The sequence below is a fragment of the Somniosus microcephalus genome, chromosome 4 (genome assembly GCF_052327205.1).
Source record: "Somniosus microcephalus isolate GS21.2 chromosome 4, FLI_Smic_1.0, whole genome shotgun sequence".
NCBI classification, from domain to species: domain Eukaryota; kingdom Metazoa; phylum Chordata; class Chondrichthyes; order Squaliformes; family Somniosidae; genus Somniosus; species Somniosus microcephalus.
In genome coordinates, this window is record NC_140990.1 from 63,731,886 (window position 1) to 63,748,865 (window position 16,980).

General features: G+C 48.1%; 1 protein-coding gene across 1 annotated transcript in view; it reads right to left on the reverse strand.

Annotated features, from left to right (window-relative positions):
- LOC147119061 (uncharacterized) overlaps positions 1 to 15,912 on the reverse strand; it is a 39,958-nt gene extending 24,046 nt beyond the window's left edge. Inside the window, exon 1 of the mRNA XM_085984760.1 lies at positions 15,702 to 15,912. Coding sequence (XP_085840886.1) covers positions 15,702 to 15,860 — 159 coding nt within the window. The 5' untranslated portion in view covers positions 15,861 to 15,912. The remainder of the gene's footprint in view (positions 1 to 15,701) is intronic.
- Positions 15,913 to 16,980: the final 1,068 nt, after the last annotated feature.

Genomic DNA, 16,980 nt, shown 5'->3' on the forward strand with positions numbered 1-16,980 from the left:
AAATGCATCGATACTGTTCGCTTCAACCACTCCCTGTGGCAGTGAGTTCCACATTCTCACCACTCTCTGGGTAAAGAAGTTTCTTCTGAATTCCCTATTGGATTTCTTGGTGACTATCTTATATTGATGGCCTCTAGTTATGCTCTTCTCCACAAGTGGAATTATTCTCTCTGTATCCACTCTACCTTCCATTCCACCAGGACCTTTCCAGAATCTAGTGAATTTTGGAAGATCACGCCCAATGCATCCACTATCTCTGCAGCCACCTCTTTTAGAACCCTCGGATGTAGGCCGTCAGGTCCAGGGGATTTGTCGGCTTTTAGTCCCATTACTTTCTCAAGTACTTTTTCGTGACTGATATTAATTACTTTAAGTTTCTCACTCTCATTAGCCCCTTGGTTCCCCACTATTTTTGGTATCTCAACTTTCTACAGTGTAGCTCACGAGTGGTCGGGGCCTCTCGCCCTGACCAAGGTGGACAAGAAGCCTGCGCAGCCCCTCCGTGTCAAGTATGACAACGTGGACAGAGATGTGCTGGGTAAAGTGCTGAGCCCGGCCCAGGTACTGACTGCAGCTGAGAGCTGAACACACAGGAACCGCTCCGGTGCCTGGAGCCAGCAACAAGAGGCAACAAAAGCAAGGAAGGCACAGAGTACAAAAGCAAGGAAGTTATGATGAACCTTCATAAAACACTGGTTCGGCCTCAACTGGAGTATTGTGTCCAATTCTGGGCCCCGCACTTTAGGAAGGATGTGAAAACCTCAGAGATGGTGCAGAAAAGATTTACAAGAATGGTTCCAGGGATGAGGGATTTCAGTTACGTGGATAGACTGGAGAAGCTGGGGTTGTTCTCCTTTGAGCAGAGAAGGTTGGGAGGAGATCTGATAGAGGTGTTCAAAATCATGAGGGGTCCAGACAGAGTAGATAGAGAGAAACTGTTCCCATTGGCGGAACGGTCAAGAACCAGAGGATATATTCTAGGGATGTTGGCCTGAACGAGAACACTGGCATTGGTGCGCCTATCTTGCCAATGGATTTGCAGGATCTTGCAGAGGCAGCGTTTGTGGTACCTCTCCAGTGCTTTGAGGTGCCGGTTGTACATGGTCCATGTCTCTGAGGCATACAGGAGGGCGGGTATCACTACTGCTCTGTAGACCATGAGCTTGGTGCCGGGTTTGAGGTCCTGGTCTTCAAACACTCTCTTCCTCAGGCGACCGAAGGCTGCACTGGCACACTGAAGGCGGTGTTGGACTTCATCATCGACGTCTGCCCTTGTTGACAGTAGGCTCCTGAGGTATGGAAAGTGGTCCACGTTGTCCAAGGCCTTGTCATGGATTTTGATAATCGGGAGGCAGTACTCTGTGACGGGGACAAATTGGTAGAGGACTTTTGTCTTACAGATGTTTAGTGTAAGGCCCATGCTCTCGTCTGCTTCGGTAAAGGTGTTAATGATGGTTTGGAGTTCGACCTCCGAGTGAGCGCAGGTGCAAAATCTACAGACAGATCAGATACACAAATCTTTAAAAGTTGGAGGATAAGTTTATAAAGTGGTTTAAAAATGTTACCCGAGGTTTTTTATAAATAGGGCGTAGAAAACAAAACCATCGGTTCGGCTGCAGTTAGAATAAGTTTTGGGAATCTTACACTGGGAAGGATGTCGGGGCCACAGAGAGGCTGCAGAATAAATTCAGAGAGGTTATACCACGGATGAGATGCTTTAGTTATCAGAGAATCATAGAATGATACAGCACAAAAGATGGCCATTCAGCCCATCATGCTTGTGCCAGCTCTTTGGGAGAGCTATCCAATTAGTCCCACTCCCTTGCTCTTTCCCCATATCCCGGTAAATGTTTTCCCTTCAAATATTTATCCAATTCTCTTTTGAAAGTTACTCTTGAATCTGCTTCCTCCACCCTTTCAGGTAGTGCATTTCAGATCATAATAACTCGCTGGGTAAAGAAATGTTTCCTCATGATGGCCTGTCTGCAGTGAAGCCCCTGTTTGAGTTTCTAACTGAGGCGAACTTCTCTTTCCCAGGAGGAGAGACGAGAGAAACTGGGGCACTTCTCATTAGAACAAAGCAGGGTGAGAGGAGATGTGAGCGAGGTGTTTAAACTTGATCAACGACACCGACCAAAATACCAGAGACACTCCCTGTCCTTCAGGACCTTTGTCCAGGGGAGAAGCTGATGGGTTTATCAGATCATCTTTGTGTTAAATGTTGTGCTCGTGGAGCTGAGCCCCTAGTGTCAGCATCAAACACTCTCCAGTCGGGTACAGCACGGGTTAGATACAGAGTAAACCCATCAGCCGCTCCCCGACACAGATACCGAGGGACAGGGAGTGTCCGGGACAATGACATTTCTCACTCAATAAAGGTATAAATTGATCCTGTACCTCTCCCCATTAATCCTGGGCTCCACATGGGGCGAATCCTGCTCCTGTTTCCCTTCCTGTAACAGCACTGAGCTAAACCCAGCCCATAATGAGCAGGGCCCAGGGAGGTTGGTTGCGAGGCACTGCAGTGATGTCATAAAGCAGGGCCATTCAGCCCAGCTGGTCGTCTCCTTGTCCCTTTAAAGGTGGAGAGCCGGGACACCCTGTCTCCAAACACATCCCACCTGTTCATACTGAGAATCCCCGGGGAAGGCCCAAGGCCCAGAGTGTGGAACACAACCAAGGGGGAAAGAGGAGCGAAGGGGAGGTAAATCAAGGAGTCGGGACTGAGGGACACCAAGCTTCAGTTTTAGAGCCTGTAGACTTCAGGAGGGAAGAGTGAGTTCAGTAGTTTTAGGATTCAGGGAGAGAACAAGGAGCAGATGGGGAGACTGGTGTGGATTCCAGCACAGTGAGGATGTAGGGGGAGGGAGATTGTGTTGGGCCGTGTATTAGGGGTGTAGGAGGGACAAGAGAGGAAAGGTCAGAGGAGCAATTACTGCAGCAGTGCCCATAAATAGTGAGAGAGAGAGAGAGAAGGTGGGGTTCGAGTGGATCGGGGCAGTCTGTTAAACTCTGTTTGCTGTGACCAGTTTTCCTTCGGTTAAAAATGGCCTCCTGTAGCCCAGAGACACAAACAGCCCATTAAACTCCACCAATGGCCTTTGGTCTGGTGAGGTCTCCCTTTGTGAAACATCGGCTGTTGTTAAAGCTTTTCATTCTGACACGCTCACACTGAGAAATGAGCTGCAGAACTGCCGACACCGTCAGCTTTAAGGAGACGTTTCCCTTTGGAGATCGGATTGTCCATTGAGTCTGAATAAATTGATGTTAAAGTAACAAGGCTGCTTTGCCCCGTGACAATAACAGATTATCAGAATATTTCCCATAGGTTAAAATCCAATGTTACCGGGGCTCACTGCCCTGGATGGTTGAAGTGGACCCTGTGATATAATAGAATTTTCTGTCCTGTCAGACTTGGACATCTTGTAGATCCATCTTTTAACAAGTTGTGGGAACTCAGTTCTCAGATGGATTCCACTCAGTTTGTAACAAGTCCTCAATCAGCTGGTCTTATTGTTGAGATATCAAGGACCCGACACACTGCGTGTGTGGGAAACAAAGCTCATTTATTTGACATTGACACAGATTAAACTCCAGCCCAGTTATAGGGGTTACTAACATCAGCTGAAACAAACCCCAACTGTCCGAATGATCATGGCTCAGTCCTGGATGTGATTAACGGCAGAATCCAACCCCCGCAGTCACTTGTGAACTCGCTGGTGTGTCAGCAGGTGGGAAGAACCATTGAACCCATTCCCACACACAAAGCAGGTAAACAGGATCTCCCCGGTGTGAGTGCGTCGATGAATTTCTTCCCGCAGACCCAACATATACACGGTTTCTCCATGGTGCGGGTGTCCTTGTGTCTCTCCAGGTTGGATGATCAGTTGAAGCCTCGTCCATACACCCAACACGTGTATGGTTTCTCCCAGCTGTGAACGGTGCAATGTTTTTTCAGGCTGTGTAACTGGTTAAAGCTCTTTCCACAGTCAGTGCACTGGAACACTCTCACTTGGGTGTGTCTCGGTCCTTTTCCAGTCACAGTGATGTTTGAAATATTTTCCCACAGACAGAACAGACAAACATTCCTCCTTCCACATTCAAAGGGCTGATGATACTCAGCCTGTTACTTGGATTGGACTTGTCTCCATTCCCGTGCCGAGGGGATTGCTGTACCAGACGGGAGGGGCAACATTTGGGGACTCTCGATTCTCCACTAATTCCCATTCCCCTTCTTTCTGGTGGATAATGGAGGTGCCACTATGTGTAACCAGCCAGAGTCAGCACCTTCAGGGGAGGAGAGGGAGGGGAACCAGTGAGTGTAGAACTGAACCCAGCCAGAGTCAGCACCTTCAGGGGAGGAGAGGGAGAGGAACCAGTGAGTGTAGAACTGAACCCAGCCAGAGTCAGCACCTTCAGGGGGGGGGGGGAGAAAGCCGAGCCAGAAGGAAAAGAACATTGGAGATGGTGCGATGAGTTTGGATTTCAGCGCAGAGGGAGGTAGAGCGAGTGAGATGAGAATTTACAGTTTTGGGGAACAGGACAGGGAAGAATGTTCTGAATTTCTATCCTGTACTTACAGGGCTGACTTTTGTAAACTCCTTTTACAGGTTATTGGAAGGGAAAATATGCAAACGGGAAACGTTGGCCTTTATTACAGGAGGATTTGAGTATAAGAGTAAAGACATCTTACTGCAATTATATAGGGCCTTGGTGAGACCACACCTGGAGTATTGTGCACAGTTTTGGTCTCCTGACCGAAGGAAGGATATACTTGCCACAGAGGGAGTGCAACAAAGGTTCACCAGACTGGTTCCTGGGATGGGGATATTGTCCTGTGAGGAGAGATTGAGTAGGCTAGGTCTATATTCACTAGAGTTTAGAAGAATGAGAGGTGATCTTATTGAAACAGACAAAACTCTCACAGGGATTGACAGGGTAGATGCAGGGAGGATGTTTCCCCTGGCTGGGGAATCTAGAACCAGGGGTCACAGTATCAGAATAAGGGGTCGGCCATTTAGGACTGAGTTGAGGAGACATTTCTTCTCTCAGAGGGTGGTGAATCTTTGGAATTCTCTACCCCAGAGGGCTGTGGAGGCTCAGTCATTGAGTCTATTCAAAACAGATCAACAGATTTTTGAATATTAAGGGCATCAAGGGATATGGGGATAGTGCAGGAAAGTGGAGACGAGGTAGAAGATCAGCCAGGATCTTATTGAATGGTGGAGCAGGCTCGAGGGGCCGAATGGCCTATTCTTGCTCCTATTTCTTATGTTCTTATGAAACTCAAACCAAACATCACATCAAGATCTGACAGTCACTCGATTCATCAGGACCTGAATATCATCGGCCTTTGAATGTGGAAGGAGAAATATTTGTCTGTTATGTCTGTGAGAAAAGATTTCAAACATCTGTGACTGGAAAAGCACCAAGACACACACACCGAGTGAGAGTGTTCCAGTGCACTGACTGTGGAAAGAGCTTTAACCAGTTACACAGCCTGAAAAAACATCGCACCGTTCACAGCGGGGAGAAACCGTACATGTGTTCTGTGTGTGGACGAGGCTTCAACTGATCGTCCAACCTGGAGAGACACCGAGTTCACAAGTGACTGCAGGGGTTGGATTCTGCTGTTAATCACATCCAGGACTGAACCGTGTTCATTCTGATAGTTGGGGTTTGTTTCTGCTGATAATAACCCCCATAAGTGGGTTGGAGTTTAATATTTTGATATGTCAAATAAATCACCTTTGTTTCAAACACACAGTGTGTAGAGTATTTGATTTCTCCAAGAGAAGAGACTAATTGATGTCCTGTTACTGACTGCTCCATTTTGGGCCTTTTCTCCTTTCTAACTCTGGATTATTTCAGTTCTCATACCTTCGGTTACTCACATGGACAAGTCCAAGCTCCCCATACCTTCCAGAGTGCCTCTCCTAGCCTTGGTATCCAGGGAAGGTATCGGTAACACGCCCGGGATCACTAAACAAAAAACCCAGTCTGTTAATCACTTTCAGCTACTGGGCTTAGTGTGTGCCCCACAGCATCTCTCTCACCTTCGATGTGTGAATAGAGCATCACACCTGCAAACCTGGTTTTAAATTTAATTCCACTCAGAAAATATATTTAACAAGTAAACACGTCTCAACAAATAATGGACAAAAATCGAGAGAGGAGATGAGACATTTTCACTCAGTGAGTTGTTGTGATCTGGAATGCACTGACTGAAAGGGGCGGACGCAGATTCAATAGTAACTTTCAAAAGGGAATTGGATCTACTTAAAGGAAAAGTTTGCAGGGCTGTGGGGAAAGGGCCGGGGAGTGGGATTAATTGGCAACTCTGTCAAAAGATGATCACGGCCCTATAAGGCAGCTCTATATTCACAGGAGAAAGGCTGATATCTAACTCCCCGAGAACAGAGAAAGATCCCAACTCTCTGAAAACACCTTGAATTCTTTCTAAAAGCCTTTCAAATGCTGACAGATTCCTTCCTTCTTTTAAAATTCCACTGCCGTGGGCCGGGGGTGCAGGCAGTGCTGGGCACAGAGGGAGCAGCAAACCGGGTTCAGAGAGGGCACGCTGTGTGTACCTTACCCGGGGTTTTCCGATGAGCAGTAAACCGGGTTCAGAGTGGGCTCGCTGGGTGTACCTTACCCGGGGTTTTCCGATGAGCAGTAAACCGGGTTCAGAGTGGGCTCGCTGGGTGTACCTTACCCGGGGTTTTCCGATGAGCAACAAACCGGGTTCAGAGTGGGCTCGCTGGGTGTACCTTACCCGGGGTTTTCCGATGAGCAGCAAACCGGGTTCAGAGTGGGCTCGCTGGGTGTACCTTACCCGGGGTTTTCCGATGAGCAACAAACCGAGTTCAGAGTGGGCTCGCTGGGTGCACCTTACCCGGGGTTTTCCGATGAGCAAACCGGGTTCAGAGTGGGCTCGCTGGGTGTACCTTACCCGGGGTTTTCTGATGAGCAAACCGGGTTCAGAGTGGGCTCGCTGGGTGTACCTTACCCGGGGTTTTCCGTTGAGCAAACCGGGTTCAGAGTGGGCTCGCTGGGTGTACCTTACCCGGGGTTTTCTGATGAGCAAACCGGGTTCAGAGTGGGCTCGCTGGGTGTACCTTACCCGGGGTTTTCCGTTGAGCAAACCGGGTTCAGAGTGGGCTCGCTGGGTGTACCTTACCCGGGGTTTTCCGTTGAGCAAACCGGGTTCAGAGTGGGCTCGCTGGGTGTACCTTACCCGGGGTTTTCTGATGACCAGTAAACCGGGTTCAGAGTGGGCTCGCTGGGTGTACCTTACCCGGGGTTTTCCGATGAGCAAACTGGGTTCAGAGTGGGCTCGCTGGGTGCACCTTACCCGGGGTTTTCCGATGAGCAGTAAACCGGGTTCAGAGTGGGCTCGCTGGGTGTACCTTACCCGGGGTTTTCCGATGAGCAGTAAACCGGGTACAGAGTGGGCTCGCTGGGTGCACCTTACCCGGGGTTTTCCGATGACCAGTAAACCGGGTTCAGAGTGGGCTCGCTGGGTGCACCTTACCCGGGGTTTTCCGATGAGCAGTAAACCGGGTTCAGAGTGGGCTCGCTGGGTGCACCTTACCCGGGGTTTTCCGATGAGCAGCAGACCGGGTTCAGAGTGGGCTCGCTGGGTGCACCTTACCCGGGGTTTTCCGATGAGCAGGTTAATAAGGCCGTTAAAAATAGCAAACCAAGCACTGGGCTTCACTTCTAGAGCGATAGAATTGAAAAGTCGAGAAGTTCTGTTAAACTTGTATCGAACCTTGGTTAGACCACACTTGGAGAACTCTGCAGAGTTTTGGTCTCCATATTATAAAGAGGATATAAAGGCACTGGAGTCAGTGCAAAAAAGATTCACAGGGTTATACCAGAACTGAGAGGATGTACTTATCAGGAAAGACTGGACAGGCTGGGGCTCTTTTCTCTCGACCTGATAGAAGTCTTTAAAACTGTGAAGAGTTTCGATAGGGTGGACGTAGAGAAGATGTTTCCTCCTGTGGGGGAATCCAAAACTAGGGGCATAAATATAAGAGAGTCACCAATAAATCCAACGTGGAATTCTTTACCCAGAGAATGGTGAGAATGTGGGACTCGCTACCACATGGAGTGGTTGAGGTGAATAGCACGGATACATTTCAGGGGAAGCTCGATAAGTACATGAGGGAGAAAAGAATAGAAGGATCTGCTGATAGGTTTGGATGAAGAGGAGCAGGAGGAGGCTCGTGTGGAGCAGAAACACCGGCACGGACCAGTTGGGCCGAATGGCCTGTTTCTGTGCTGCAGACTCTCTGTAACTCTGTCAATTCCTCATCCCTGTGGGAGCCGATATTGGTCAAAAACTGCTTCTTGGGTATTTCTGACAGTCAATATTAGTGGAGACTGAATCAATCACACAGCTCGGTGTCAGATTGAATTATTCCTCTCTCCAGCCTGTAACATAGAAACATAGAAGATAGGAGGAGTAGGCCATTCGGCCCCTCGAGCCTGCTCCGCCATTCAATGCGATCATGGCTGATCGTCTATATTCAGTACCCGGTCCCGGCTTTCTCCCCATATCCCTTTATCCTTAAGAAATATATCCAACTCCTTCTTAAATATATTTAATGAACTGGCCTCCACCGCCTTCTGCGGCAGAGAGTTCCACAGGTTCACCACTCTGGGTGAAGAAATTCCTCCTCATTTCTGTCCTAAATGGCCTACCCTTTATCCTTAGACTGTGTCCCCTGGTTCTGGACTCCCCGACCATCGGGAACATCCTTCCTGCATCTAGTCTGTCCAGTCCTGTCAGAATTTTATAAGTTTCAATGACATCCCTCTCATTCTTCTAAACTCCAGCGAGTATAAGCCCAATCGACCCAATCTCTCCTCATATGTCATTCCTGCCATCCCAGGTATCAGCCTGGTGAATCTTCGCTGCACTCCTTCCATGGCAAGAACATCCTTCCTCAGATAAGGCGACCAAAACTGCACACAATACTCAAGATGTGGTCTCACCAAGGCCCTGTACAACTGCAGCAAGGCATCCTTGTTCCTGTACTCAAACTCTCTTGCTACAAAGGCCAACATACCATTTGCCTTCTTAACCGCCTGCTGCACCTGCATGCTTACCTTCAGCGACTGGTGCATAAGGACGCCCAGGTCTCGTTGCACTTCCCCCTTCTCCCAATCTATTGCCATTTAGATAATAATCTGCCTTCCTGTTTTTGCCACCAAAGTGGATAACCTCACATTTATCCACATTATATCGCATCTGCAATGTTTCTGCCCAATCACCCAACCTGTCCAAATCATCCTGGAGTTTCTCGGCATCCTCCTCACAGCACACATGCCCACCCAGCTTTGTGTCGTCTGCAAATTTGGAGATATTACATCTAGTTTCCTTGTCCAGATCATTTATATATATTGCGAATAGCTGGGGTCCAAGGACCGATCCCAGCGGTACCCCACTCGTCACTGCCTGCCATTCGGAAAAAGAGCCGTTTATTCCAACTCTTTGCTTTCTGTCTGCCAACGAGTTCTCTATCCAAGTCAATACCTTGCCTCCAATCCCATGTGCCTTAACTTTACACGCTAATCTCTTATGCGGGACCTTATCGAAGGCCTTCTGAAAGTCCAAATACACCACATCCACTGGCTCTCCCTTATCTATTTTACCAGTTACATCCTCAAAAAATTCCAGTAGATTAGTCAAGCACGATTTACCTTTTGTGAATCCATGTTGACTTTGTCCGATCCGGTCACTGTTTTCCAAGTGCTCTGCTATTACATCTTTTATAATGGACTCTAGCATTTTCCCCACTACCGATGTCAGGCTTACCGGTCTGTAATTCCCCGTTTTCTGTCTACCACCTTTTTTTGAATAGTGGGGTAACATTAGCTACCCTCCAATCCATGGGTACTGTTCCAGATTCCATCAAATGTTAGAAGATGATCAGCAATGCATCTACTATTTCTAGGGCCACTTCCTTAAGTACCCTAGGATGTAGATTATCAGGCCCTGGGGATATATCGGCCTTCAGTCCCATCAATTTTCCTAACACCATTTCCCTACAAATACGGATTGCTTTCAGTTCCACCCTTTCATCAGACCCTATGTTCCCCAGCATCTCTGGGAGGTTATTTGTGTCCTCCTTTGTGAAGACAGAACCAAAATATGAATTTAGTTGGTCTGCCATTTCTTTTATTCCCCATTATAAATTCCCCTGATTCTGACTGCAAGGGACCTATGCTTGACTTCAATCTTTTTCTCTTCACATATCTATAAAAGCTTTTACAGTCAGTTTTTATGTTCCCTGCGGGCTTACTCTCATATTCTATTTTCCCCTTCTTAATTAATCCCTTTGTCCTCCTGTGTTGAATCCTAAACTGCTCCCAATCCTAAGGATTCTTGCTTTTTCTGGCCAATTTATATGTCCTCTCCTTGGATCTTATGCTATCCCAATTTCCCTTGTTAGCCACGGTTGAGTCACCGTTTTTGTTTTATTTTTATGCCAAACTGGGATGAACAAATTCTGTAGTTCATCCAGTCGGTCTTTGAATGTTTGCCATTGCCTATCCACCGTCAACCCTTTGAGTGACATTCCCCAATCAATCCTACCCAACTCACGCCTCAGACCATCGTAGTTTCCTTTATTTAAATTTAGGACCCTAGTTTCTGAGTCAACTACTTCATTCTCCATCTTAATGAAGAATTCGATCATATTATGATCGCTCCGACCCAAGGGGCCTCGTACAACAAGATTGCTAATTAATCCTCTCTCGTTACATAATACCCAGTCTAAGATGGCCTGATCTCTGGTTGGTTCCTCAACATATTGGTCCAGGAAACCATCCCGTAAACTCTCCAGGAATTCCTCCTCCACAGTATTATTACTAATTTGGTTAGCCCAATCTATATGTAGATTAAAGTCACCCATGATGACTGCTGTGCCCTTATTGCACGCTTCTTTAATTTCCCTTTTAATGCCATCCCCAACCTTTGCCTTACTGTTTGGAGGTCTATATACCACTCCCACAAACGTTTTCTGCCCCTTAGTATTTCTCAATTCTACCCATACAGATTCCACATCATCAGAGCTAATATCCTTCCTTACAATTGTGTTAATCCCTTCTTTAACCAGTAATGCTACCCCACCTCCCTTTCCTTTTTGCCTATCTTTCCTGAATATCGAATACCCCTGGATGTTGAGTTCCCAGCCTTGGCCATCCTTGAGCCACGTTTCCGTAATCCCAACCAAATCATATTCGTTTACCTCTATTTGCGCAGCCACTTCATCCACCTTATTACGAATGCTCCTCGCATTAAGACACAAAGCCTTCAGGCTTGTTTTTAATGCTCTTAGACCTATTAGAATTATTATTTACTGTGGCCACGTTTGATTTAAACCGTTGATTTCTCTGACTGCCACTTTTGTTTTTCTCCTTCCTATCTTTTGCTTTTATCCTTGTTTCCCTTTCCTCCCGTCTCCCTGCTCAGGTTCCCAACCCCCTGCCATTTTAGTTTAAACCCTCCCCCAGAGCACTAGCAAACACTCCCCCTAGGACATTGGTTCCAGCCCTGCCCAGGTGCAAACCGTCCAGTTTGAACTGGTCCCACCTCCCCCAGAACCGGTTCCAATGTCCCAAGAACTTGAATCCCTCCCCGTTGCACCATTCCTCTAGCCACGTATTCATCTGAAATATCCTTCTATTTCCACTCTGACTAGCACGTGACACTGGGAGCAATCCTGAGATTACTACCTTTGCGGTCCTATTTTTAAAATTTACCTCCTAACTCCCTATATTCCGCTTTTAGGATCTCATCCCGCTTTTTACCTATATCGTTGGTGCCTATATGCACCATGACAACTGGCTGTTCACCCTCCCCTTCCAAGATGTTCTGCAGCCGCTCTGAGACATCCTTGACCCTTGCACCAGGGAGGCAACACACCATCCTGGAGTCTCGTTTGCGGCCGCGGAAACGCCTATCTATTCCCCTTACAATAGAATCCCCTATTACTATAGCTCTACCCCTCTTTTTCCTCCCATCCTGTGCAGCAGAGCCACCCCTGGTGCCAGGAAGTTGGCTGCTGCTACTTTCCTCTGATAAGCCATCCCCAACAGTACTCAAAGTGGTGTATCTCTGAGAGGGGGGTGTCCACAGGGGACCCCTGCACTACCTGCCTGCGCCTAGTACTCTGCCTGTTGGTCACCCATTCCCTTTCTGCCTGTCCAGCCTCTACCTGCGGTGTGTCCAACTCCGTAAACGTGCTATTCACGACGTCCCGAGCATCGCGAACGCTCCAGTATGCATCCAATGGCAGCTCCAGTGCCGCAATGCAGTCTGTCAGTAGCTGCAGCTGGATGCACTTCCTGCAGACGTAGTTGTCAGGGACACAGGAAGTGTCCCTGAGTTCCCACATACGCAGGAGGAGCATACCATGTGACCGGGCTGTCCTGCCATGACTTACCCTTTAATTAATTGAATTTAAATTAAATCAATCAATCCCACTAATTACACTACAGTTAAATGGTTTACCAACATTCCCCGCTACACCAGAGAGACCTTAGTAACTATAAACCAGAGTTTAAGATTAAAAAGAGAGAAATACTCACCAACCAATCACTTACCTGCTTTCTGGTGACATCACACTTTGATTACTTTTTACCTCTCCCTCCTGCTGCTGAATTGGTAAGCCTCACCTCGCCGCCGCTTTTATGCTCCGCCTCGCCTCGTTGCTCGCTCCACACCCAGGTCCGCTCCGCCGCTCAGGTCTTGAAACTTGTAACACTGAGGCTGAAATTCCACTGCCGTGTGCCGGGGGTGCAGGCAGTGCTGGGCACAGAGGGAGCAGCAAACCGGGTTCAGAGAGGGCGCGCTGGCTTTGCCCTTGACCTGGGCTTTCCATTGAGCATGTGCTGGGGCCCAGTGGGATTTCACTGCTCCGGGGCATTTCTGAGGGTGTCACAGGAACATTAGGAGGCCATTCAGCCCCTCGAGCCTGCTCCACCATTCAATTAGATCAGGGCTGATCCGTATCTTAACTCCATTTACCCGCCTTTATTCCACATCCCTTGGAACAATTACCTCACAAAAATCGATCATCTCAGTCTTGAAAGCTCCAATCGACCCCCAGCATCCACAGCCTTTTGGGGGAGAGAGTTCCACATTTCTACTACCCTGTGTGTGAAAAAGTGCTGCCCGATTTCACCCCTGAATGGCCGAGCACTCATTTTAAGATTCTGGCCTCTTGTTCTTGATTCCAGCACCAGAGGAATCCTCCATGGCCTCCCCTCTCCTTATCTCTGTAAACTCCTCCAGCCCTACAACCTCTGAGATCTCTGCCCTCCTCCAATTCTGGCCTCTTGCACATCCCCGATTTTAATCGCTCCACCATTGGCGGCCGTGCCTTCAGCTGTCGAGGCCCCAAGCTCTGGAATTCCCTCCCTAAACCTCTCCAACTCTCCGCCTCTCGTTCCTCCTTCAAGACATTCTTTAAAACTTACCTACCTTTCACCCCAACTCCTCTTCACCCCTACTCTCCAACCCCCCTCACCCCAACTCCTCTTTCACCCCTACTCTCCAGCCCCTCTCTCATCAGCTATTGACTTCAATGGAACATACACTGACAATTGATATCAGTCAGGATTTGAAAGGTATTTACAAATGATTTTAGAGGCTCTTTGAGTTGGGATCTTTCTTTATTCTGTCCACTCGAGGAGTGTGATAACAGACTTTTTCCTGTGAATATATAGCTGGAGTATTGGGCAGTGATGTGTTTACTTGTTCATCTTGTTGACTCTTAAAATTTGAGTCTTGTGGTTTCAGACACCAGATAATCAATCTCACAACAACAGATTGTCTTTCACTGACTTTATTAACAGCACTACAAAGATACAGACAGAGTATAGTTACCCGATCCGGAGAACACGGAAAACACAGTGGATTCCAAGCTCTCTTCTCCCCAGGTCTGTTCTAACAAGCTGTGACTACACTGGCGATATTTATATTTAACTTGTTTACTACATTATTGATCTGGCCCTGCCCAAACCATAACCACAAGGATATCTGTCATTGTTCTGACTGTGACCACAAGGCTGTGTCACTATCACACACACACACACCGTTTCCTTCTTTCACATCTCCATACACAGACCATCTCTTTACACATCCTCTTTCTACACAATTACAGCCGACATGAGCAAGGACACGAGGCTCAAAGACACACTTATTTCATGACAGCAAAAGGTTACACTGGGACTAATCTTCAGTTATTTCCATTACAGGCACAATGCAGAGTAAAGATGAGACTTGCATTTATACCGCCTCTTTCATGTCCTCAGGACGTCCCAAAACACTTTACAGCCAATGAAGTACTTTTGAAGCGGTCACTGTTGTAATGTAGAAAACGCGGCAGCCAATTTGTGCACAGCAAGCTCCCACAAACAGCAACATGATAATGACCAGATCATGTGTTTTATTTTAGTGATAAATATTGGCCAGGACACCAGAGATCACTCCCCTGCTCTTCTTCTCAATAGTGCCATGGGATCTTTCCCACCTGAGAGAGCAGACGGGGCATCGGTTTAATGTTTCATCCGAAAGACGGCACTTCCGACAGAGCAGCACTCCCTCAGTACTGCACAGGAGTGTCAGCCGAGATTCTTGTGCTCAAGTCTCTGGGGTGGGACTTGAACCCACAACCTTCTGACTCAGAGGCGAGAGTGCTGCCCACTGAGCCAAGGCTGGTACAGCAGCACCTCAACACTGCCTCATCACCCTGCAAGCTTCTGTTCAATAGATTTGCTGAATAAATTTAAAACCAGGTTCTGAGGCGTGATGCTCTATTCACAGATCGAAGGAGAGAGAGATGCTGTGGGGCACACACTAAGCCCAGTAGCTGAAAGTGATTAACAGACTGGGTTTTGTGTTTAGTGATCCCGGGCACGTCACCGATACCTTCCCTGGATACCAAGGCTAGGAGAGGCACTCTGGAAGGTATGGGGAGCTGGGACTTGTCCGTGAGAACTGAAGGTATGAGAACTGAACTAATCTAGAATTCAAAAGGAGAAAAGGACATCAATTAGTCCCTTATCTTGGAGAAATAACAAACATAACACAGCCCAGTTATAGGGGTTAACAACATTGGTAGAAACAAACATAGGATGTGATTAACAGCAGAATCCGACCCCTACAGTCACTTATGAACTTGCTGGTGTCTCACCAGGTAAGATGATCGAGTGACTCCCTTCCCACACATGGAGCAGGTGAACGGCCTCTCCCCAGTGTGAACCCGTTGGTGTGGCAGCAGATCCTTTGCACTTTTTAAGCTCTTCTCACAGTCAGCACATTTAAAAGCTCTATCAAGGTGAACAAGTTGGTGTGTCAGCAGGTGGGATGATTTAGTGAATCCCTTCCCACACACGGAGCAGGTGAACGGCCTCTCCCCAGTGTGAACCCATTGGTGCATTCGAAGATTGGATGCATGAGTGAATCTCTTCCCACATACAGAACAGGTAAACGGCCTCTCCCCAGTGTGAACTCGCTGGTGTTGAATGAGGTGAGATGACTGCCTGAAGCTCTTCTCGCAGTGAGTACAACTGAATGGTCTCTCGTCGGTGTGAACAAGCTGATGTTTAATAAAATCTGCAGAGAGTTTAAAGCAGTTCCCACAGTCAGAGCATTTAAAAGGTCTCTCATCAGTGTAAACTCGTTGGTGTAAATGGAGGCTGGATGACAGAGTGAATCCCTTCCCACACACGGAGCAGGTGAACAGCCTCTCCCCGGTGTGACTGCGTCGATGAGTTTTCAGCTCAGATGGGTAATTGAATCGCTTCCCACAGTCCCCACATTTCCACGGTTTCTCCATGGTGCGCGTGTCCTTGTGTCTCTCCAGGTTGGATGATCAGTTGAAGCCTCGTGCACACACACACACAACACGTGTACGGTTTCTCTCCGCTGTGAATGGTGCGATGTTTTTTCAGGCTGTGTAACTGGTTAAAGCTCTTTCCACAGTCAGTGCACTGGAACACTCTCACTCGGGTGTGTGTGTGTCTCAGTGCTTTTCCAGTCACACTGATGTTTGAAATCTTTTCCCACAGACAGAACAGGCAAACATTTCTCCTTCCACATTCAGAGGCTGATGATAGTCGTTCCTGATGAATGGAGTGACCTTGTCAGATCTAGGTGTGACGTTTGGTCTGAGTTTGTGGTGTGTAAATGCTGCCCTTCTCACAGCCTGTAAAAGGAGTTTACAAAAGCCATCACGGAGTCCAGGATAGAAATTAACAAGATTCTCTCCTCCTGGTTCCTGGCCAAGGGGGCCGCACATGCGCCCTACTGCCCCCTGAGCCTCTCAAGATGGCGGCCGTTACCCCGGGCCCATCACCGGGAGAAAGCCCCGCAGCTGCCGCCCCGCTCGGGGCAAACACCCGGCCCGGAGGCTCTTGTTCGGGGCCTGAGGCCCACCCCGGGTGTTTGTAAAGCGGATAATGTTGAGTGTTTTAATAAAAGGGGCTTGGGGCTGCACTCGGGGTGTGTGCAGCCCGCGTCACCCCGGGGTTCATTTTTTTTTTAATTAAATGTTTACAGTACAAACTGCAACTATTTAATAAACCAAGAATCCGTACACGCCAGTCCAACTGGCATTGTTCATTCAGTCATTCATTCGTCCGTTCATTCGCTCAAGCGCAAGTTCCATGTGCATGACTGCGTACTTGTGTGCCGTTTCTATCTGCGTGCATGCAAGTGTTCGTTCATCTGTCCGGCAGGCTTCACGCTCACCAAGCCGACTTTCACCTGGGGAGCGAGGGCCCTTCATTCGGTTGAATGTAAGTTCCATTGTGTATGCGTGCGTATCATTTGTCTACCTGTGTGCATGCGTGCGTTCGTTCATCCGTCCAGCAGGCCTCACGCTCACCGAGTGACCCCCATCCTGGGGAGCGAGGGCCCTTCATTCGGTCAAACGTAAGTTCCATTGTGTATGCGTG